General features: G+C 34.3%; 1 protein-coding gene and 1 long non-coding RNA gene across 2 annotated transcripts in view; one reads left to right on the top strand and one right to left on the bottom strand.

Moving 5' to 3' along the window:
- LOC122752696 overlaps window positions 1-9,907 on the top strand; it is a 137,160-nt gene extending 127,253 nt beyond the window's left edge. Inside the window, exons 2-3 of the long non-coding RNA XR_006356200.1 lie at window positions 8,087-8,271; window positions 9,251-9,907. This is a non-coding gene — a long non-coding RNA (uncharacterized LOC122752696). The remainder of the gene's footprint in view (window positions 1-8,086; window positions 8,272-9,250) is intronic.
- Window positions 1-25,674, bottom strand: part of ADGB (androglobin) — a 167,417-nt gene that overhangs the window by 2,536 nt on the left and 139,207 nt on the right. Inside the window, exons 28-35 of the mRNA XM_043999579.1 lie at window positions 21,850-22,049; window positions 20,802-20,913; window positions 15,688-15,729; window positions 13,776-13,957; window positions 8,135-8,296; window positions 6,789-6,879; window positions 3,753-3,882; window positions 859-1,042 (exon numbers count right to left, since the gene is read on the bottom strand). Coding sequence (XP_043855514.1) covers window positions 859-1,042; window positions 3,753-3,882; window positions 6,789-6,879; window positions 8,135-8,296; window positions 13,776-13,957; window positions 15,688-15,729; window positions 20,802-20,913; window positions 21,850-22,049 — 1,103 coding nt within the window. The remainder of the gene's footprint in view (window positions 1-858; window positions 1,043-3,752; window positions 3,883-6,788; window positions 6,880-8,134; window positions 8,297-13,775; window positions 13,958-15,687; window positions 15,730-20,801; window positions 20,914-21,849; window positions 22,050-25,674) is intronic.

Genomic DNA, 25,674 nt, shown 5'->3' with positions numbered 1-25,674 from the left:
CCACTTCAAATTCTATACTTGAAAATGAATTAAATGATCACCTGTTAAAGATTAATGCTTCTTAGAGATGGTTGACAAAATTTAAAAGGGCCTTGGAGGTAAGAATAATATCCTCCTTAGTGAGTAACGTGCTAAGCTACTCTCCACTTTTTAAAAAGCTAGAAGAAATGGACCATCAGTAGGAAGGTGAATCAGTGTTACCAGTACTGCATGAAAATAAATAATTAAGACATAATAAAAAATACAAAAATTATTTGCTCTAGGAATCTAACATTATTGAACAGAATTCATTTTTACATTGGCAGGGTTTTATCAGACTAACCATACTTCATGAATGGAGGACATTAAAACTCTGAAAACATTTTACAGCCATCTTGGTGGTACAAAACACATAAATGAACTTATTTAGTGATTTTAAAATGTTCCTCAAAATGTATTAACTTAAGGGCATAAATCATCTACCTTTGAGGCTAGCTGAAAATGAACATGTTGCTCTGCCTGGCATATAAACACTAGTGTGGTCTGAATATCTGAAGAATAACAATGACCAAGGGAAGAAAAGTGAAATTCGGAAGACTGAAGATCAGTAGCAGAGTGTAAGTGTGACATTCTTGGGTAGCACAATGGCTGCACATTGTTCTCACAATGAAAAAAATTGTAGGGAGCAGTACTCATAGATATAAAAAAGATGCTTATCTCATGTGGTGGAAAAGGATAGAATGTGATTCTACAAAGGAGTACAAGCAAACTTCTATTAACTTGCTAATTACATGAATGGATAATATAACATATAAGATGTCAAATAAAAAAACTAAAACATTTGTCAAGAGTGACATATATGTACGTGTTCTTACTTACACGGATATCTCCATAAGTATCCAAAACTTTTGACTTTAGCTTCTTCCGTGCTGCATATTCAAAATCTCTTTTGCTAAGTATTCTTTCTCGATACTGACGAAACTGATGAACTTCCTCTGCCTTCTGCATTTCTTGTTGCTGGGCCAAAATCTCATTGTATAATAGAGGTACATCAAGAGTTTTTCTTGGGATGAACATCAAAGAGATATTTAACTCATTTTGGAACTTGGCTTTGAACTGTTTTCTTAGGGAAATAAGTTATTAAAAGACCCAACTTCTATCTATGGCAAAGCATCACAAAGCCATATTTTTTAGTCTCTTATGTTCACATTGACAATACAGTAACACACTGAATTTAAAGAAGCAAAGAGTACTAAACCGTAGGGGGGATTTTTACTGCCATTCATTTCTGTTGTTGCCATCTTTTGGGGCAGCCTAATCTCTTTTTGCTCAACTATTTACATAAGGTAATTCTGAAAAACATTTTGGTTTTTAGGAAAGATTATTCTAGCTGTTTCTTTTGAATCTGTGAAGCTAAAAAGTATTGATCACATTTTAAAATTTGTCATCAGTTCTCAAGAACTTGTAGCCAGTGCTTAAGATTATTTCTTTTGGCTAAAGCTCAAATAATCATAAATCTACTTAAACAAGCATAGGAGACACAGTGTGAATACACTGTAGCTCTATTTTACCCAGTCATCAAACTTAAAGTTTATTTAGGATGTCAAAAGTTCAAATTTATTCAATAAACATTTATTAACATCCCGCAAAATGAAAGGCACTATCCTAAGCATTAAGGACAGTAGGAGAAAAAAATAAACCTGGGTTTATTCTCAAAGAGTTTCTGTTCCATACGGGGATACAATACAGATACAGATAACTAAAAATAAAAATTTACATTAAGAAAGGAGAGAATACTTAAGGATCGGGATATTAGGGGATTATTTCTATAGAAGATAATGCTTGAAATGAGCTTTAAAAGAAACTGAGGAGGGCAGCTACATGGTGCAGTAGACAAAGCACTGGCCCTGGATTCAGGAGGACCTGAGTTCAAATCCGGCCTCAGACACTTAACACTTACTAGCTGTGTGACCCTGGGCAAGTCACTTAACCCCAATTGCCTCACCAAAAAAAAAAAGAAAGAAAGAAACTGAGGATTCTAAGAAATGGAGAAGAGGAAGAGCCTTCCGTGCACGAGGGACAGTTGCCTATGACACCACAGATATAAAATGCTCAATCTGGGAAATGGCCAATGGGCCAGTTTGGCTGGAATGTTGAGTACATGAAAGGGAATAATATGAAATCAGTCTGTAAAGGGAAATTGTAGCTGGATTTTAAATGGTAAGGTGATGAGTTTGTATTTTATCCTAAAGGCAAGTGGAAACCAACGCAGATTTTTAAGTGAAAGAGTGATGTGTTCAAACCTGTCCCTTACGCAGATTGTAGAGAGAAGAAACTGAAATCCAAGTGAGAGGCTCTGGCTATCAGGAAGACCTGAGTTCACATATGGCCTCAGACACTTATTAGCTGCATGACCCTGGACAAATCACTTAACTTCTCTTTACCTAAGTTTCCACAACTATAAAATGAGAATAAAAATAGCACCTATTTCACAAGGTTGTTGTAAGGATCAAATGAGATAATATTTGTAAAGCATTTAGCACTGGGCCTAGCACATAGAAGGTGCTTAATAAATGCTTGTTCCCTTCCTTTCCCAAAAGTCAAATGACCTGCCTTGAGAAATACTGAGTTCTGCCTCTTTGTAGGACTTCTAGCAAAAGCCAGATAATCATTCATCAGGAAAGGAGAATAAACTTTAGACTAGAGATAGCAAAACAAAAATGGCTAACAATAAATCAATACCTAAGAAAAGTGGAGCAAGAGTGCACCTTGATTTACCCTTCATGAAACCAAATCAACTGGCCCAGATAAAATACATCCTCAAATACTCAAACAACTGACAGGTGTTATTTCTGAGTCATTATCAGGAGTATTTGAAACACTGTAGCAAATGGTAAAGGTACCACAAGACTAGAGAAGGATAAATGTAGTGTCGGTCTTAAAAAGGGGGCAGAGGGAAGAAAACAGTCTACAAACTATAGGCGGCCAGTGAGCTTGACTTCAATTCCTGGGAATCAAACTTAGCCATAAAAAAATATGGTTGGGGAACATCTAAAAAGGGAAACAGTAATTATGAAAAAGCTAGCATGGCTTTATCTAGATCTGGTCATGCCAGACTAACTTTGCTTCATTCTTAACAAGGTTACTAAAGTGGTAGATAGGAGAATGCTATATATAATATGGATTTTAGAAAGAATGGGGATTTGAGGGAGGGGCTGTGTGTTGGGCTAGATGACTTGCTGAGGTTCCCTTGAACTCTCAGATTCCATGATTCTATATGTTGTAGAAGGTCTATGGATAGGACTAAATGACCCTTCCAACCATAAGATTTTATAGAGTATCTAAAATGTTACAAATAATCTGTTCCATTTCTAGTATGTAAAGTTTGACATTTCAATGAGGTGTTGAGGTGGGAGTGACCAACAGGCAGTTGGAAATGTGGGGACTGGAGCACAGGAAGAAATATGAGGGATAATTATAGATTATGGAGTTATCTACATACATGACTACTGAACTCATGGGAAATAGATAGGGAAGGATAGAGCCACAAAAGAATCCCCTATTTAGGATCAAATACAGCTTTCTGATAAACCTTCATTGAAATAAAAATGCCCACTTACACACAGCTCAAAATTCATGTCAGATTAGTAATATAAAAACATAATGGGTATTTATTTTTAATTAATCATTGCTACAGAAACATCTTATTGGGAATATAATTTCAGCTCCAAGAACACATATTTCCACATTTATTCATATCTACCATAACTTACCGGATATATGGAGTAATGTCCAAAGGTTCTAATTCTTTCTTCACAGGTGGTACAGGTGTTTCAGGTGTCACTACAGTTGGTATGGGTTCAACACCCGGGAGTTTTCTTGTTTCTCTAGGAGTTATTCCATCTGTAATTAAAAGATACATAAAATTATTTTTAACTTTATAGGTTGAATTGATATCATTTGTTTTTATCTCACTTCATTTAAAAATGTATACTTCCCTCTCCTAGATATTGTGTTTTGTTTTCTTTCTGACACATTTTTTTTCATTTATCATTGATTGGTCATGGAAAAAAAATATCCTACTTTAGCTTAGAAAATTTAATTAGCAAAACAAATATTTATTGAATCCCTGCTAAATGAAAGGTCCTGTAGTTATGTGTCCTGTAGTAAGGCCTTGGGAAGTAACAGACTTGTGGTGTTGGGAGGTAGAAAAGTAAATTGGCTCATGCTAACAATTTTACACTTCATAGCTTCACATAGTACCCATAGGTCCATATTCAAGAAATAAACACCATTTGCTAATAACTAGGTGAAGAAGGGATTGGGGTGCAGACATTCCTACTTAGCAGAGGAAGAATCTAAATTCTTGGGTATACTTCACACAAAGGACACCCAAATAAGAGGACATGGGTCTAGGGAAATAACATTGCTAACTTCAGGATGTGTAAGTTTTGAGAAGAAGGGCCTAGCTTTAGCCAGAGTCCCCTGGCTCTGTAAACAGATTTCTTTCAACTATATCACATGATTTCCTTCATGAATTTAGATTTTTAGGTACAGAAGTACTCAGAAGATGATCCTTTAAACAAAGTTAAGGGGAGAAATGGATGGGAATGAGAGGAGATACATAATCATGTTACTAGTTGGACTGGATAGAGAAGAGTGGAGGCTTTGGTATTTATGCACAAAGAACATGAATGGGAGATGAGATTCTAGAGTGTCCTACAGTATAAGCAGTTGAATTCATAGAATCATAAATTTGGAGTTGGAAGGGGCATTAGAGGTTATCTCATCCAACCATTTCATTTTACAAATGAGAAAACTGAAGCCTAGAGAAGTTGAGTAACACGTTCAAGGTCATGTGATTTAGCATCACTTAGAATGGGCAACCATAAACAGTTGTTATTAAAATGAAGAGACTGAAATATTTGAAATGTAGGGCTCAACTGGGTCTTGTTTATCTAATCTGTCCCACTGGTCGCTTTTTCTTAATGTTCTAAACACAATCAAATCATTTTGATGACTTTTTCATAATACTGTTGGAATTCTAGTAATGTTTTGTCTCCTTTATCTAATTTTTCTTCATTATTGCCCCTGAGATTCTTTCCTGTTTTTCTTCCAAATGAATTTCATTATTATTTTGCATAGTTCTTCTTTTTTTTTTTTTGGTGAGGCAATTGGGGTTAAGGGACTTGCCTAGGGTCACACAGCTAGTAAATGTTAAGTGTCTGAGGCCGAATTTGAACTCAGGTCCTCCTGACTCCAGGGCTGGTGCTCTATCCACTGAGCCACCTAGCTGCCCCGTATAGTTCTTTAAAACAATGAGTTATCTGTTTTATTGGTATGATGATTCTCCTTAGTGGACAAAAGAGAAGTACAATAAGAGCAGAGCAGTTCCACCTTGTCTCATCAATTGTTATTACTGTTCTATCCCCCTCAAGAAGTAGTCTTTTTCTTTGTTTGATCCAACATGGCTAATACAGAAGTGTGGTTCACATGACTTCATATGTATAATGGATATCATATTGCTTATCTTCTCAATGAGTGGGGAAAGCACTGGAGGGAGGGAGAGAATTTGGAACTGAAAAAAAAAAGTTTTTAAAAGGGGGATATTATAGAATGGGAGCTAGAGCTAATAGCAATTTTTAAAAAAGCTTAATCCCTTACCTTGTAGACAAGATCATTACTATCGTGATGATAATAAGGAAAACACTGTGAACCTAAATGCAGACCATACCAACATCCAGAAAAAAACTACTAGGATGTTGTGAGTTCTGGAGACTGCTATTTAAAGAATTGAAGCATATTTATGTTGGAGAATAACTAGGGGGTATATAGGTTGGAGAAAAGAAGGAATAAACAAAAAAGACATAAAAGGATGATGGTTGTTGTTCAGTCATGTCTGACCCTTGGTGACCTTGTGGGCCAAAGCACCCGAATACTGTCTGTGGGATTTTCTTAGCAAAGATAATAGAGTGATTTGCCATTTCCCTCTCCGATGGATTAAGGCAGAGCAAAGTGACTTTCCTAGGGTCACACAGATAGTAAGTATCTGGATTTGAACTCATTTTCCTGACTCCAGGCTCAGTGTTCTCTATCCACGGCGCCACCTAGTTGTCTCTAAAGGATGATAGTTGTCTTCAAATATTGAATGGGCTGTCAGGAAGTATTAGCAATGAGAGAATGACAGAATTTCAGAATTGGAAGAGAGTTGAGAGCAGGGGCTCTATGTACATAACAATTAGTCATGATCCACTTATGTTATAGAAAAATAGTATTTTCTCATGCTATGAACCTACAATAGGTTTCAAATCAGCAATATAAAGTAATAATGACTGACTCATTGTATATTTATTAATTTTGGATAGTCCTCTATCATTTTCTAGTATTAAAACCCACATTCACAGCTGTTGTTCAGTAATTTTTTAGTCATGTCTGATTCTCTGTGACCCTGTTTGGGGTTTTCTTGGCAAAGATGCTGGAGTGATTTGCCATTTCCTTCTCCAGCTCATTTTACAGATAAGGAAACTGAGGCAAACAGTGTTAAATGACTTGCCCAAGGTCACAGAACTAATAAGTATCTGAGACCATATGTGAACTCAAGAAAAAGGGTATTCTTGACTCCAGGCTCAGTGCTCTCCACTGCACCACCTGGCTACCCCAACACTGACAGAAGTAAGTTTAACTTTATATAGCTGAAGATATTATTCACCACCTCAAAGGAAGGTGACTTTTAAGGACAGATGTCTTCCATGGTAGAGATAAACAGTTTAAAAACAATCACGACATCTATTCCTCCTGAAAGTCCATACCTTTCACGATCTTAGTAATATTTTCAGGCTCTGCCTCAGCCTCAGATTTCTTGGAGAATTTGTTGATAAACTGTAAGCGAGCTTGGGCAGCCTAGAGAAAAAAGTCAGAGTACAAGATCTTTGAAAATGACTGACTATAGAGTAATTACCTTTATAAAGCCTCCAAGAAAAGAAAAAAAATGTGAAATTAGCAAAATTATTTTAACTGTGCCTCAGTAAATTGAGATTTGCAAGTGATCAAACACATTAAAATACTAAGCAGTTACTACTTTTCATACATAGAACCTTTTTTGGTCAGGCAATTAATGAGCATCTCTAATAAATGTATACACTTGGAGAACATCTTTCTAAAGAGGTTATTAACTAATATAATAGCAAGCTATTATAATTGTAATTTACTAGATTGCAAGCATCATGAGGACAGTATTTATATCTAAATTGTCTTTGTACCTCTCCCAGTACCTAGGAAAGTGGTTTGTACCCAAGACATACTCAATAAATTGTCAAGGAATGAATTATCTATTGAAATTAATGACATTATATGCTATATAATTATATATACACACAAATAAGTTCTAAATTTGAATGATCAAAATATTTGGATTAACTATATTAGATATCAAACATACCTATTAATTATTCTATAGTATCATATTTCAAACAAACACACACACTCCAATCTGTTGTCAGTTAAATTTATCATCACCAACACAATACCTACTCTATGAATAGAACTACTTTAGTCTCTGAAGTGGATAAAAAGTTTAAATAATATATAATTCCTGTTCTTGTGGAGCTTTACATGATACTAGGTAGATGTAACACATACAAAAATAAGTATAAAAGAAAATATGATGAGTGCATAAGGCAGGTCCAAAGAATTCTGTATGCGCCGAGGAGGAGGAAGATTATAAGAGAGAGATTGTGAATGTGCATGTGTTCATAAGATTCTCTTATGTATCTACAAATCCATGTTTACTCTTCCTTCTTTGGAGAGGTAAACAGAGGAATGGGCACAGCCAGCACCTTATAAATGAAAATAAACTCCTAGCCTTTGGGAGAAAAGCTACAGTTTGTACCTTAAAAAGCATCATCACTTTTTATAGTTATGAAACAGACCCAAGGCTAATTACAACAAGGTTACCATTTGATTGGAAAAGGGCAGGAAAGAAAGAGGGAAAATATAAGTACCTACATAATTGCTGTTGTGAGAAGTTATTTATTCCATATTATTAACCTCCCTCCACTCTCTCAAGTGCTTGACTATAAATATATCTCCTACATTTTGTTGTTACCAGACACTCCAGAATGAAGACAACTAGAACAAGCTCTCCAACTGTGATTACCTTGATAGATCTGCCTGGCTCTGCAGACTCCCAAGCTTGTTTCATTGCTCGGATTTCATCAGCTCTTTCTGTATCCTTCTTAACTTCCAGAATGTCGGTGTCAATCTGTTCGGTGACCAGTCGCAGCACCCAATAAGGTTTATTTGGATCTTGTTGCTGAGCCTAAAATGGGGGATGGGTAACAAAATAGATGGCTAGATTTCTAAGTTTTTAATGAATGATTGGTATTTTCTAAATTCTTTATGGTTTTTCATTCTAGATTGTTTTTAACAATCTCAGGTTTGTTTTTTTTTAAATCACCAATTTATTTTTAGACCTGTGTATAATCAATATGTACCAATTTGGAGCAGTGATAGACACAAACTGATGTTTATTGTAATCTGTTGTTACCACATCTGTTTTCTTTGCCAGTATTACTGTACTTGAGAATCAGACTGAAATATATGCATAAGGAATAGGAAAGGGAACATTATGAATTAATGCTGTTCTGCTTAACCCCTGCATTACAAAAATAAAGAGTAGGAAAATAAGGTTCCAGAATAATCTCCTTGCTTTCAGCATTTGAGAGAATTCTATCTCTATAGGGCTTGTGAAAACAAACTTAGGATCATAGACTGAAAGCTAGAAGGAGTCTTAAAGGTTATCTGGACTAACATCCCTGATTTTATAGGAGAGGATAAAGAAGTCCAGAGCAGAAAATTTACTTGCCCGAGGTCACATAGGTAGTAAGCAGCAGAACAGGAAACCTATACAAGGTACTCATAACAAATTTAGTACACTCTCCACCATACTGCATTGTCTCCTAATTTTCCCTAACACCCCAAAGAATTCACTGAACAGAACATTTCCCTTCAGAAAAGGGTACAGTAGGCCATTATTTGAGGTAAACTAGTAAAGAGTAATGCAGGGAAGAATGATTATATACTTACTCTCTTTTTTTTTTTTTTTTTGCGGGGCAATGGGGGTTAAGTGACTTGCCCAGGGTCACACAGCTAGTAAGTGTTAAGTGTCTGAGGCTGGATTTGAACTCAGGTACTCCTGAATCCAGGGCCAATGCTTTAACCACTGCACCATCTAGCTGCCCCTTTTTTATACTTTTTTTTTTTTTTTTTGCAGGGCAATTGGGTTTAAGTGACTTGCCCAGGGTCACGCAGCTGGTAAGTTTTTTAAGTGTCTGAGGCTGGATTTGAACTCAGGTACTCCTGAATCCAGGGCCGGTGCTCTATCCACAACTTACTCTCTTTCAACCAGCCAAGTCAACTATGTGCCAGGTTAGCAGAAAGAGATGGACTATATCTAGTTTCAAGTATAGTACAGAAAGGTATGCGGTTGCTGAACTATAAACATCTTCCCATCCCTGGGATACATGTGGACAGGGAATCAAAATGAGTCTAAAAGAACAGAGGTAATAGGGTTCACAGGGGAGAGAAAAGGGGACTGAATGGAATCTACCATGACTGAGACACAATCTTTGAAAACACTTACCTATAGAATTCAATAAGTTAGTACATACTTCCCAATCTAGTATCTGGGGGTCAAATATAAATACACACATAATACATACATACATATAAGGCCCTAAAGAAACCCAACTAGACACAATAAAAACAAAACAAAAAAACAGCAGATTACCACACTGAAAAAATAATAAAAAAATAGTTCACAACAAATGAAGAGGAAATAAAGGAAAGCATTAGAAACTATTTTACCCAACTAAACGCCAATAAAATTGATAACAAAAGAAATTTTAAGAAAAATGAATAATACCTAGATTAACAAAGAAAAAAACCATTTAAATCACTCAATCACCAAAAAAGAAATTGAAAAAGCTATATATGAACTAACAAAAGAAAAAGAAAGGGGGCGGCTAGGTGGCGCAGTGGATAAAGCACTGGCCCTGGATTCAGGAGTACCTGAGTTCAAATCCGGCCTCAGACACTTGACACTTACTAGCTGTGTGACCCTGGGCAAGTCACTTAACCCCCATTGCCCCACAAAAAAAAAAAAAAGAAAAAGAAAATCCAGACACAGATGGATTTACAATAGAATTCTATCAAGCATTCAAACAACAACTAACTTCAATATCACACAAACTTTATTGCAGAAATAGATAAAGAAAGCATCCTTTCAAAATCTTTCTGTGGGACAAATATTATAGTTGTGGTGGTAGTACCTAAACCAAAGAGAAATAAAGTAGAGGAAGAAAATAATAGTCCAATCTCTCTAATGAATGTCAATGTAAAAATATTGGTCAAAATATTAGCAAAGAATCTGCAACAACATATTTAAAATATTATACCCTATGACCAGAAATGCAAAGTTAATTCATTATTAAGAGAACTGTAATAACAAAAATAATACATTATAATGACTCCATTAATATATTAAGAAAGGGCTTTTGACAAAATATGATGCCAAATTTATGTTAAAAACATTAAAAAGGATAACTAGACCTTTCCTTAATGTGGTAGAGTTTCTTTATAAAACCAAGAACAGACATTATCCATAATGGAGAAACACTAGAGGCCTTTCCAATAACATCAAGCATTTCCATTATCACCATTATTATTTTTCATACTTACAGAAATGCTAGTTACATAAATAAAATGAGAAACAGAAAATTTAAGGTAATGACTACAGGCAAAGAAGAAACAAAAGTATTGCACTTTGCAAATGATATGATTGACTTAGAGAACACTAGAGTTTCAACTAAAAATTTTGTCAGAGTTTACCTAAGGGCTAGTTATAACTGTGCCCTATAGTGAACAATAGCTGCATTTGTCACAATGTTTCTAAGTTTTTTCAGTTCAATAAACATTTATTAAACACCTAATATGTATAAGGCAGTGTATTAGATAATGAGATTTGGGGAGAGGGGAAATTGTTACAAATCTATGACTTTATTGGTGTGAGGAACCCTCAGTCTGGAAACTTAATCAATAGCAATGTGATTTGTCCATACCCTACAGTCTTAGGGAGTTGCTGATGGTACTGAGTGGTTATGTTGCATGTCCAAAACACCAGCTGGAATATAACAAGGGCAAGGACTTGAATCCAAGTGTTCCTAAGTACAAGAACCCAGACCTATATACACTTTGCTACATGGAGAGTATGAATACAAAAATAAAAGTATTTTATCTTGAGTAGCTTATGTTTCTCTTTAAGGATATAACGTGTATGCAGATAAGCAAAATAAAAGGAAATTTGGTGGAAAATATACTAGAAACTAGAGGTAATAGTAAATCGTAGCATCCAAACTGAGTGTTGAAGGAAAATCGAAATTCTGAAAAATACAGATGAGCAAGGAGTATATATCACAGTTATGGGGTGAGGGTGAGGGTGAGAGTGGAAAATGGCTTATAGAAAGTGGGAATGGAATGTTGAGTCTAAGGACCAGTTCTGATTTAGCTTTAGAATACAAAAAGGAGAGTAATAAGTAAGGTTGTAAAGAAAGATAAAAAATAGGTTGTGCAAGGCTTTAAATGTCAGACTGAGAAATTTGTATTTTATTGTAAAAGCAATAATGGACCATTGAAGGATTTTGAGTAAGAGAATGGCATCAGAATTGTCCTTTGAAGAATATATTTTAGTATCTGTGGGGAGGGTGAATAAGAGAGAGGAGAAATTGTAGGGATGGAGACTGATTATGGGAAACATTTAAGAAATCATTCCCATTAGGTAGTTTGTTAAGTTTTGCTTGTTTGCTTGCTTTACCAAGGAGGAATTTCTCTTTTCAGGTAAAATTTTCAATTTAATTTTATGAAATTTTCCGAATGAAATGCCCACTGAAGGGACCATTTTTATTGAACACCTAATATAATATGTATTATAAAAGGTGAAGCAAGGAACAATAAGGGTTTGAACTAGGATGGTATTTGTGTGAGTGAAGAGAATATTGCAAAGGTCAAATTAACAGAATTTGGACACTAGTAGCATATAGTTGATAAAGAGAAGGAATAATGACTCTGAGGTCATCTAAGTGGGTGACTAGGAGAATTATTAAGCCCCCAAAACTAATAGGGTAGAATGAAGGAGGAGTAGGTGTGGGACTCAGGGGATATAGGAGGGGGAAAATGAGTTATTTTCAATATGTTGCATTTCAGATACCAACGGGACATCCATATGGATACATGCAGCCTACAGTTAGAATTGTAGGGCTATAGCTGAACACTGCAAAAGTGATGCTTTCAAATTGTGGTTCCACAGAAGACTTTTAAGAGTCCCTTGGATAGCAAGGAAATTAAATCAAGTCAATACTTTGGCCACATAATCAGAAGACAGGACTCACTGGAAATGACCCTGATATAGGGAAAGATTGAAGGCAAAAGGAGAAGGAGATAGCAGAGGATGAGATGAATAGATAGTGTCATGGAAGGAAGAAACATGAAATTAGACAGACATTGGAAGACAGTGGAGGAAAGAAGGGGTGCTATGCTCCACAGAACCAGGAAGAGTCAGACACAATATTCTGAATTACAGAAAAACAACAAGAATCTCAGGGAAGTTCCTGAGTGGTAGTGGTAGAGGGAGGTAAATGGACCAAGAGGTATGCCTCCTCTCCTCCCAGCCCACTGGGTTTTCAAATATGAAAAGAGTGGTCAGCAAAGTAGATGGAGGCAAGGCAATAATTATTTCCTGAAAAAAATCAGGTTTCTGAACACCAGAGGATAGAAAAGTATGAAAGGAAGAGAGCTATCATTAGGTTATCAACAATAAAAGTGGGTTCCAGAGGATGTGATAGAATGGGAGACCAGAGAAGAATCAATACCTCTGATGTATAAAGGTAAACTGAATAGGGATAAACAAGCAAGGCTTGATAATTGGGGGAGAGGATTTCTGCTTGGGTACACAGTGACCCTAAACCACAGGGATGAATGGAACAAGAAGTGGGTATCTGCTATCCAGAGGAGAGAGAAAAAGTATCAGCTGCTCACAGGAAGAGACAAAAAGGTCAATAGCAATGGTGTTCAAGAAGGTCTTTTGTAGGAGGTAAAAGCTAATGATAGCCAAGAGGATTTTACAGTGAAGACGACCTCTAATCTCAGGCAGTTCAAACCCCAACTTTCTCTCTTTCTCCTTATGTATGTCTATAAGTCCTCGTCTATCATTTTTATTCTCCATTTTAAGATTTCATGGATTTCTGTGGAAACATTTAAGAAATGATTCTTCATTAGAAGGCTTATGATTTTTTTAAACCAAGGAGGAATTTCTCTTTTCAGGTACAATTCTCAATTTAATTATATGCAGTTTTCTCAATAAAATGGACCAGGAAGGGTCCATTTTTATTGAAGACCTAAACTGATGTTTTTAATTCTGATTATATCATACAGGTCTGACCTTAAACTAAACTGTGATGTGGGTGAAGTTTTTCTTTGGCACTGACCCTTCCTTTCATCACTCTAGGCCTGTCCTCCCTATCCTGGTGCCCTTGTGTTACCTCTCAGTGGTTCATGGCATGCAGAAATAATCTCCTAGAAGATGAGCAGCCCATGTACAATTTAGTTTGTCTATTTTGAAAACTGGAATTATAAGAGTTATAGGGGATTTACAATTGTGATACCAGAATTCCTGCCTATGAGAGGCCAAACATTGTCAAAACCAACATTTCATAAATTATTCAAATGAGGAATGTCATTCTTACCTGAGCTTCAACTTTGGGTGCCATTTTTTCTTTGGCTGCCTTCTCTTTTTCTGCCTTGTCAGTTCCTTTGTCTTTTCCTTTTCGAGTCGTTTTCACAGTAGATGTGGCTTTTTGCCCATCAGTAGAGCCATGGGCATCTGTAAATCCCATTGAAATTAATTCTTCATGTCTTTCTGAATGTGCTATAAAGTTATATATGGCCGAAATTGAAAAATTTTGGACAAATAAAACTGCAGCTAGGCTACGAAGGAAAACTATCAAATGAGGAAGTTTTTGCATGAAATATTTCTAATATCTAAATGTAAAAGGTATTAACATTGATGAATATTTACATATATACATACAAACACACATACATAGATACATATATAAAAAGAACTCTTTCTAAGCTAAGTAAATTGAGGTACATGGATATGATGGAATGATACTGCCTAATAAAAATTATAAATATAGGGAATATAGAGAAGTATAAGAAGACATATGAACTGATGCAAAATGAAATAATCAGTCACAAAAACAATAAGAACAATTACTACAACAATGTTAATGGAAAGAACAATGACAAAAGTTAAAACTGAACACTGTGACATTATAATGACCAATCTTGGCCCTGAAGATGAATGGGTGAGAGAATGCACCTTTCACTCTTCATTGTAGATATGAAAGAATGTGTATATAGAACACTTCCTATAAAAATGTCATTCTTGGCCGATATCTATGTTAATTTTGCCAAACTACTTTTCCCTTTTTAATTTTTTTTGGTAAAAGCTATCTCTGGGAAGGGAACAGAGAAGGGATATATTTTTTAAAATTATAGTGATATAAAAACCCAAAAAATACAAGCATACATTTTAGAAAAAGAATATCCATTCCCCAATAGATAAATGACTAGGGTATATGAAAAAATAGATCTCAAACAAAATATAAATAATTAACAACCATATGAATTATTCCTCCAAATCACTACTAAGAGAAGCAAAAATCATAACAAATCTGAAGTTTCACTTCAGTCAAGCAAATTGGCAAAATGACAAAGAAACATTTAACATTAGAGGGACTATGGTACATGAATATATTGGGGAAACTGCTAATTGATTCAACCATCCTAGAAATTTGTGATTCTGTGAGAAAAAAGGACTATGTTCATATCCTTTGATTCAGAAACCACACTGCTGGGTATTGTTAAAGATAAACAAAAAGGTCCAATATAACATATATATGCATATATATTTATAACAGTGGTTTTGCGTATGCATGAGCATATGTGCACATATTGTGGGGTAGCAAAGAATTGGAGACAAAGTGGATGCTCATCAACTGACAGATGGCTAAGCAAATTGTGGTATAAATGAATGAATGCAATAGAATATAATTATGTCACAAGAAACAATAAATTTGAAGAATTCAGACAAGCTGGGAAAGACATGTATGAACTGATTCTAAGTGAAGTAAGCAGAAACAACAAAACGATATATACAATGACAACAACAATGTAAAGGAAAGAACAAGACAATAAAAGAGAACAATGTTTAATGATGATGAGTTTTGACCTTGTAGGAAGAGATGAAGAACATTAACATGTGCTTTAGAACAAAACACACAGGAAGACAAGCAGGTTAATATGTTGTTGGAACCATGAATTGGTTCAGCTATTTTTGGAAAACAATTTGGAATTCAGTTCTGGTAATTCCCCCTGACCAGCATAAATTGCATGCTCCTCTACCAGACTGTTGATGTTCATGAACATTAAATGTTCCTAAACATTTAAATTTGAATGCTCAGTGATGAACAGGACTATAGTATAGACTTCCTCTGTGCTATACTATCTTTTTCCTAAAAGGAAAAATGTGGGAAAGAAAAGAATGGTGGTTCTGAAGGTGGGGCCCACAACTGACATACCAGATTCCGGAACAGGGTTTTCCTTTTTTCTTCTGGACTATTATTTTAGTTTCTTCTGCAGGGGGAAACAAAACAAAAAAATGCAAGGGCAAGAGGCACTCCCCATATATTTAGAAAACAACTCATGAGATGAAAAACAGTGCCTCCAACCTGTTTAAAAATACAAATTAAAAATATTTCAGAATAACCAAATAATTTTGGTTTGGTGCTGAGAACTCCAAAAGGCAAGAGAAATACAAAGACACAAAATGGACCCAGGAGAGAAAGTGATATCAGTTTAGCATGAATCCCTGAAAAGTTAAATAACTTTTGTATTGTCTCTTTATGTAGGGGGATCCATGTGGAGAGGCAAATCAAGCCTCTGATATTACAGGACCACAGATGTCTTCCTGTAATGTAAGTGTACTATTCTTGATCTCTGCTGGTGTGGTGTCCCTGATAGACATATTATACCCGTGGACTAGTGATGGCTAAGCATAGACTACTGGTGTAGTGGTAATTCTTGTGTAGATAATTTCTAGTGGTGAATCACCCTGGTTACATTGCTCAAATGGTTCAGGATATTGCCATTGCAGATGTCACTCTCCTGGTCCCTTTAGTCTCAGCTGCATGTTTCTGCAATTGCTACTTAGGTACATAGTTCCCACTAAGAATTGTTCCTTATTGTTATCTTCTGACTTTGTTTCTTCAAGTTCATACAAACTTCTAAACATCTGTCTGCTAAGGTATAGTGAAGAAAAGTTCATCCTGATGAAAACAGGCTAAAAGTTCCTTAGTGAGAGCCATCATACCCAGTTTAACAAAAGCCAGGCAATGGGTCTACAGATTAAGAATAGGTCTTTCCTTTTCTATGCCTATGTCTAGGCCAAAATCAAAGCCCTCTGAATTAGATTAACTATCCAATTTAGAATTAAATAGAAAGAGAAATTCTATTTAAAATAACTGCAGACAGTAAACTACTTGGGAGACTATCTGCCAAGACAAACCCAGAAATATATGAATACAACTACAAAAAACTTTTTGCATAGTCATAAATAATAAATAATTGGAGAAATATCAATTGATCATGGATAGGCTGAGCCAATATAATAAAAATGATAATTCTAACTATAATTAATTCATTTATTCAGTGCCACACCAATCAAATTATCAAAAATTAATTTTACAGAGCTAGAAAAAAATAACCAAATTCATCTGGAAGAAGAAAAGTTCAAGACAATCAAAAGAATTGATGAAAAAACATGAAGGAAGGTAGTCAATAAGTACCAGACTTCAAAATGTACTAAAAAGTGATAATCGTCAAAATAATCTGATGATAGCTCAAAATAGAGTGGTGGATCAGTGGAGCAGATTAGGTATACATTATACAGTATTAAATTACCATAGTAATCTAGCATTTGATAAATGCAAAGATCCAAACTTTTGGGGCAAGAACTCAATATTTGACAAAAATTTCTCGAAAAACTGGAAAAGAATTTGACAAAAACTAGGCATGCACCAGTATCTCACACCATAAACCAAGATAAGGTCAAAATGGTACATGATTTAGACATAAAGGACAATATAAGCAAATTAGGGGAGCATGGGTTATTTTACCTGACAGATTTGTGGATAGGGACGAATTTATGACCAAAACAGAGATAGAGAGCACTATGGGATGTAATGTGGATCATTTTGATTGCGTTGAATTGAAAAGGTTTTGCACAAACAAAACCAATACAGCCAAGATTAGAAAGAAAGCAGGGAACTGGGGGAAAATTACCAGAAATTTCTTTGATAAAGGCCTGAGTCAAATTTATTAGAATATAAAATCATTCCCCAATTGATAAATGGTCCAAATGAAATAAACAACCAGTTTTCCAGAAGAAAAAATAAAAGCTATTTGTAGTCATATAAAATGTTCTACATCACTATTGATTAGAGTAATGTAATTAAAACAACTCTGAGGTACCACTCATATCTATTAGTTTGCCTATATATGACAGAAAAGGAAAATGACAAATGATGGAGAAGTGGAAAAATTGGGACACCAATGCAGTGTTGATGGAGTTGTGAACTCATCCAAACAGGTTTAGAAAACAATTTGGAACTATGGCCCAAAGAGCTATAAAACTGTCCATACTCTTTGATCAAACCAATACCACTACTAGTTATTATGGTATCCCAAAGAGATTAAGGAAAAAAGGAAAAGAAACTTTTGTTTTATATATTTATATGTTTGTTTGATTTATATCAGTTATTTTTGAGGAGGGAAAGAATTGGAAATTGTGGGAATGCCCAATCAACTGGAGAATGGAAGAACAAATTATAGTATATGATTGATTATGCTGGAATACTACTGTGCTATAAGAAATTATAAACAGGATGGTTTCAGAAAAACCTGAGAAGATTTATATGAACTGCAACAAAATAAAGTGAGCAGAACCAGGAGAACATTTACACAAGTGAAAGCAAAGACTGTACAAAGATCAACTGTTAATGACTGCTACTCTGAGCAATACAATGATCCAAGACAATTCCAAAGGATTATGATGAAAAATGATATCCACCACCAGATAAAGAACTGATTAAGGTCTGAACGCAGATCAAAGAATACTTTTTAATTTTCCTTGCTTGTGTTCTCTTTTGCATAGGGCTATTATGGAAATATGTTTTGCATGACTTCAGATATCTAATCTACATCAAATTGTTTGCCTTCTCCTCAAAGAGAGGAGAAGGGGAAGGATGGAGAGAATCTGAAAATCAATATTTAAAAAACAAATGTTATTTTTTTACATAAATGAAATTCAATGAGAATAAATGTGAAGTTCAGGAATTAGGATGCAAACGAACTTCAGATGTACATGATTTCGAGAGTTTAGCTAGAAAACTTTCTCATAGTAAAGATCTGGAGGTTTTGTATGTTGCAAGTTCAATGTGAGTCATTAGTGTGACTGAGGTATTATGCAGTACTCATCTTTGATTCTATAATGATATTCTACATTACTTAAGAGAAAAAAAAGTATCCAGAAAAAGGAACAATTACAGTACTAGTGAAAACAGCTCCCCCACAATCCTTTATGGTAATGTGTATGTGTGTATGTGTGTTTCACTGCAACCTTTTTAATAATGATCCAACTCTTAAAAAAAAAAAAACTATATACACATAACCACGTTTCTAACATGTTTCTTTGCATCCTTTCCCATTTTAAGGGTCTCTGAGACCTATATGTAGGGTATACATTCTTGAGGGTTCCTACCTAATCAATTCTTCATGCAGGGAAAAAAAAACATTCTTAATGTGATCTCTTCAAGAAAAAAAGAAATATGAAACTTGTTTCATCAAGTTTTCTTTTTTCACTGTGGAGCTCGTTTTAAAATGGTTAAACAAACATGGTCCTTATGCTTTAACATTCCATCCTAAGAAAACACCTAATGATGAGTCTTTATTGTTAGAAAACTTCTCTACTTCGAAATACATGGTAATTTCTACTATTGGCTATGCTATATTTGGCCTGGCCCATCTCAGTCATCTTTTGATATTCTGGGTTCACATTTGCAGTTTTGGTTATTTTGGGGGTTGATCATCAATAATTAACTAGGAATTTTTAGAGATTTGTAGCATACTGCTAAAAAATTCCAGACAACATGTGCAGGTAAAGAAAACTAAAAAAAAAATTAGTAAGTCATAAATGCGTAGGTGCTCTATATTATTCATCTATTTTATCATTTACGACCATTAAGTATACATTATAAATTTATATAAACAGTAAATGTTAAAAATTTCAGTGCACTACAGAACTACAGGTGATTATCCTTTGTCTCTCTACCATCCAGACTCAATCGTGATTTTCTCTCATAGTGATCATTGTATTATGTGCTTTTCATATGAGAAGAAAATCCATGAAACAGTTACTTGCAGGTATATTGTTGGCTACAAAGACTCTGTCTACTGTGTGAAATACTAATCTCTCTCATGTAAAAACTGCAACTTTTCGTGGGGGTGGAAATGTCTTGTTTTATTGATTTTGTGTCTTAAATAAATACCAGCAGAATTATTAAAAATTTAAGGTTTGGGTTGGGGGCTAAAGTTATTCACAGTTTTCCATATTTGTTGGGGTCCAGTGCCCCTAACCACCACGAATGTCAAGACATGACAGTACTTTCATCTGCCTTACATGGTATTCACCCAACTCAGGCTTGGTGTCCACTTTTGCTTATTCCCTTACATTTGGCATTCAAATTTCCTCTCCATTGCATCTCTATTTTTGGCTTAATCTCTTGTTGAGGATGTGAAATATATTGTTTCCCCTCAGAACCTTCCTCCTAGCTGCGACATCTAGCAATGATGCCCTTGTCTCCTGCCATATTCTGGAAGAACTTTGTGAGGGAAAAAGTGAGAGTATCATCTACCTCCTTGTTCTTTGGCCAAAAAAAATCTTTTAAGGACACCTGAAAACAATAAAAACCCTTGTCTAATAAATGTTCCTTATTTTACAAAAATGGATCATTAATGAATGACAAATCTAAACTAACTTACTGTTCTGTAGCAAACAAAAAAGAATACATTTTATTTGGAAATACTAGGAGTATGATTCTGAAAACTACATCCTTCCAAATGTGAAACTAAACTATTTTTGCCTAAAGCTTGGGCATTATGGGTGTCTGCATTTAATTTTTAAAGAATAAAACCTATTATTTCTTGCTCTACAATGTGAAATGTTACACAATATTTTATACATCAAAAAGTCCTCTTTCATGTAACAATACCTCCACCTGCTGAAATGTTAAAATGTTGTTATCAGAAACATCCAAAGACAGTGTTACATTTTGTAAATGAATTGTCATAAATTAAATTTGTGAAAATCTGCTTCCCCTGAATTACTTGAAAGTTGTCTAGTGGAATATAATAAATTATGCTGTCTAGGCAAAGTTGGTTTTCATCTGAGCCTAAAGTATTCCACATATTTTCGGTTCAATAAATCAATTACAAAAACAATTACAATAACTTTTAAGAATAAAAAAATAAAGAAAACCAAAGAACACATACCATACATGCAGAAAATAATGCTAAAATGACATTAAAATCATGCGATAAAATGCACAAACATAATGTGCATATAAATACAAGAATTTAAGGTAACATACCTCTGAGATCATTTTTCTCCAAGTCTTTAAGTGTCTGAACAAATGCCAACTGGCTTTCTGTAAGGGGCCAACTGTTATATAATACTGTAGCTTGTATGATATACTTATAAGTCTGAAATAAAATGCAGTGTTTAGTGAAGAAATAATGTGAATATACAGCATATTAAATGCAAAAGTAATCTGCCCTTAAACTGATAACTCAATACCAGTTACCTCAGTGTAAGGACAAAATGGTTGGAGTATAGAAAGAATGCATGCTGAGATCATATTGTCTTGAATTCAGAGCTAGAAAGAATCTCGAAAGTCATCTAATTCAATCCCTTCATTTAATAGATGAGAAATCTCAGTTCTAGAGGCGAAAAGACTTTCACAAGATAAGACAGCTAGGAAGGACAGAGACAGAATTTGAACACAGTCCTCTAAATTCAAAATTATAACTCTATCCAAATAAATCATATTATCTTTTTATAGCATTACCACTATTGCATTTCTCTAGCTAAAATAATATTATCTTCTTACAATATTCTATTCTAATATTTTCATAGATCAATGAAGTCTAAAAATTCATGGTATATCATTCCATTAATCATGACCTTGAATTTCTATAGACCTTATTTGCCTGATCTATACAATAAGGGAGATTGGTATCTATATAACATAACTTCCAATTTTATGATTCTCTAATTTACAATCTTTTTTTCATACCAATAAGTATTTTCAAATGTCTGTGTTCACTGATGCATCTGTAAGGAAATTACCAGACCGGCCCTATTCTTTCCACTGAAACAATAAACAAAACTATTCTACATCTCTTTTTATCATTTCAATCAACAAAATCAATCAGAATTCCTTTTTTTAAATATTGAGGCCTTATTCCCATTAGATGCATTTTTGTTGATTAAAATTATAAAAACAACATTTTAGAATAGATAAATTTTATAATTTCAACAAGTCTTTTTTTTTAAATCAAGGCTGTCTTGATGAAAGTAAAAATAGTTGTTTTAAACTATTACCTGGCATATACTTCTTTTCAATGTAAATATCTTACCTGTTGGGAAACTTGGGAATTTTCATCTACATTTGGAAGGCTAACAGAATCGTCATCAAGAACAGACTGACCACTTTCAGTTGCACCAGTAGTTCGTGTCCTATTAACTTTTTGAGCTCCTGCAGCAGCCTTTTTCTTCGTTTGTGGTATATCCGCTTCTTTCTTGGTGACCACATTATGAGAAATAACTTGCTTGCTAGCTGATTGGGGAAACATTCATTCTGAGTTTAAAAATTGATAGCATACATTTAAAATTGTATTGTCTTTGTTTTGTTGTATTCTGCCATAACAAGCTTCAAATAGTGACCCCAATTATATTGCTGCACTGAAATCTGTATACAGCATTGTCTGTCATGGCATTAAAAAAAAAAAAAAGACTAGATTTGGAAATTAAAGTCCTGGGTTTACATCCCTAGTGGTGTGATCTTGGAAAAAGATACTTCATCTAAATCTAAACTTGTCTTCTTATCTGTTGTTGTTTGTCCTTCATTCTTGAAGAGGACCATGACATTGGTGTGATGTCATGACTTGCACTAAATTGGATTTAAGTGAGGGAGGGCTGTGCAAGCAAGGTTACCAACTTCACTCTCTCCTCCAGAGCCATCTGGGTCCAGTGACAAGATATGACTGGAGGTGTCTCCGATTATTTAAGGGAACTGGGGTTAAGTGACTTGCCCAGGGTTACACAGCTAGTAAGTGTCTGAGGTGAGATTTTAATTCAGGTCCTCTTTACTCCAGGGCCAGTGCTCTATCCACTGAGCCACCTACTCTTCTCATAGAAAAATAGGGAATGAGGAAAATGTTTTCTTGAACTACTTTACAGAATCAACATCACTGTAAAGATCAAATGAGAAAATATTTTTAAAAATGTTTTGTGAACCTTTAAGCACTATATAAATTCCACATATCAGTAAGTAGATTAGGAAGACACTGTTTTACTTATTGGCCTAGACCCCCAAACTCAAGGGAGAGTATCTGGGATGTGTTATGCCTGCCAGGGCATTCTAACTGAAAGAATTGTTAGTCAATGACATCATGATGCTCAGACTAGTATTAATGAAGACTAGAACATATAAATATAGGTAGACTAACAGGCTTTAAAGGGAATTAAGCTGAACCAAAATACCAATCCATGAGTCTAAGATACCCTGAATTATCCGCTAGGCAAACAATGGTTTTCAGTGCTAAATTTGCAAAGTAGACATTATCAGATCCCCATGGCAGAAGATAAAGAGAAGACAGACTTTTACTAACTCAGCTGTGATCTGTAGTTTCAGTGTATAACTCAAGGATTCTCAAGGCCACAAATTAGGCAGCAAAGTTTAGCAGTAGTCTGGCCACTGGCAGGGATGCCTTACCACTTATAGCTTATCCCATTCCTTTGCTGAATTGTACAAGTAGAAATCTATACAGTGAGGAAGGGATGGAGTTTTCCACACTTGAACCTCACTCTCCTCTGAACTGGTCAAAGGGGAGAAATCCATGTTTTTATACCCAATTATATATGTAGAGAAATGCATTTCACCCAATCAGGAAACAAGAGGAAAAGGGGTCAAAGGAAATAGAAGAATAAAATATCAGGGTAGATTAAGAGAAGAATGATTAGTCACAAGCAAAAAAATCTTAAAGTAGGGGTAGGAAATAAAGAGAAGAAAAAGTATAATTGGATAGGATGAAGGGAAATACATAGCAACCATAATTGTGAATGCGAATGCAATGAGCTTATCCATAAAAAGATACCAGAACAGATTAGAAATCAGAATCTAACAAGAAACACATTTTAAACAGGAAGATACATAAAATTAAAATACAGGACTAGAGGAGAATCTATTATGCTTTAGCTGAAGTAAAAAAGGCATGGTTAGCTATCATGATTTCATGCAAAGCAAGAACAAAAGTAGATCTAATTAAATAAGATAAAAAGGAAGAATCTATTGTACAGAAAGGACCATAGACAAAAAATTAGTAATACCATAATAAAAATATATGCACTACATGCCATTTATTATCATCTAAATCCTTAAAGGAAAAGTTAAAAAAAATACAAGGAGAAATAGACAATAAAACTATAATAGTAGGGGAACTCAACTTACCCCTCCCCTCTCAGATCTAGCCAATTCTAACTAAAGATTTTAAAAAAGAAATAAAAGATCTGAATAGAACTTTCAAAAACTTAGATTTGATGTCCTCTTCAGATTATTGAATTAGAATGGAGAGAGGTATCCATATTTCTGTTGTAAATGGCACTTTCACAAAAACTGACTGAATTAGTGACTAAACATCTCACACAAATGCAGAAAAGAAGAAAATATTAATGTTTCTTTATGGGCTATTCAATAAAATTCATATTCAATAAATTGCATTTGAATCAAAGAATCAAAATTAATTTGAAACTAAATAATTTAATATTAAAGAATTGGTGGGTTAAAAATTAATCATTAAAATAATCAATAATTTCATTAAACATAATGACAACAGTGAGACAAAATAACAAAGTTTGGGGATGCAGGAAAACAGTACATAAAGAATAAAAGAGAAAGAAGAGATGGATTAATTGGTAATTTATCTAAAAATACTAAAAAAACAAATTAAAATCTCCAAATTAAACATCAAATAAATATCTTCAAAAACAGAGATTAACAAAACTGAAAGAAAAACATTAATAACTAAATTAGCTTTAAAATCAATAAAATAGATATACTAACAATTATAGCTAACAATTTTTAAAAGATGGAATAAAATAAAATTACTATTATAAAATTGAAAAAATAAATTCATAACCAATAACTAAAAGCTTTAAAAATATCAGAAACTATTTCCATGATTATATGCCAACAAAACTGGCAAATCAAAATGAAATAGATGGATATTTATGGAAATGTAAATTGGTCAGATTAACAGACCTGGAAATATAGGAATTATATAACTCTATCCCATAAAATGAAATAGAAAAAGATGTAAATGAATTCCCAAAGAAAAAATCCCCAGGATTAGGTGCATTTACAAATGATTTTTACCAAATGTTTTAAAAACAATGTATTCCAATAATACACAAACTATTTTTTAAAAATAGGAAAAAAGGGGTGCAGCTAGGTGGCGCAGTGGATAGAGCATTGGCCCTGGAGTCAGGAGGACCTGAGTTCAAATCCGGCCTCAGACACTTAACACTTACTAGCTGTGTGACCCTGGGCAAGTCACTTAACCCCAATTGCCTCACAAAAAAAAAATAGGAAAAAGGATCCTATAAAATTATTTTGATGACCAAATATGTTCTTGGTACCTAAACCAGGGAGAGTCAAAACAGAGAAAGCAAACTATAGAATAATATCCCTAATAAATATTGATGTAACAAATTTAAAATAAAATATTAGCAAGAAGACTAAAGCAACGTATCATAAAGATGAAAAGACTGGATTAAACCAGTTATGTCAGGAATGGTTCAATGTTTAAAAAAAAGATAAACATAACTGACCATATTGATAATAAAAACAAAAATTCATATGAGTATATCAATAAATTCAGAAAACACTTCTGAAAATATAAACCACCTATTATTGTTGGGTTTTTTAAGAATAAGAATAAATGTAACTTCCCTTAACATGAGAAGTAACACCTATATAAAGCCTAGAGACCGCATTATCTATAATGGGAATAAACTAGGAGCCTTCCTAATAAGATTTAAGGTAAAGCAAGGATGCCCATTATAGTTGTTATATTCAATATAGTCTTAGAAATCCTAGCTATAGCAATAAGACAAGAAAAAGAAGGAATAAGTATAAGCAAAAGGGAAACAACAAAACTTTTTGCAGATTATTTGATAAAGCT

This window comes from Dromiciops gliroides, chromosome 4 (genome assembly GCF_019393635.1).
Source record: "Dromiciops gliroides isolate mDroGli1 chromosome 4, mDroGli1.pri, whole genome shotgun sequence".
Lineage (NCBI taxonomy): Eukaryota > Metazoa > Chordata > Mammalia > Microbiotheria > Microbiotheriidae > Dromiciops > Dromiciops gliroides.
The sequence above is the reverse complement of the archived record's forward strand: the minus strand, read 5'-3'. Positions and strand labels throughout refer to the sequence as shown.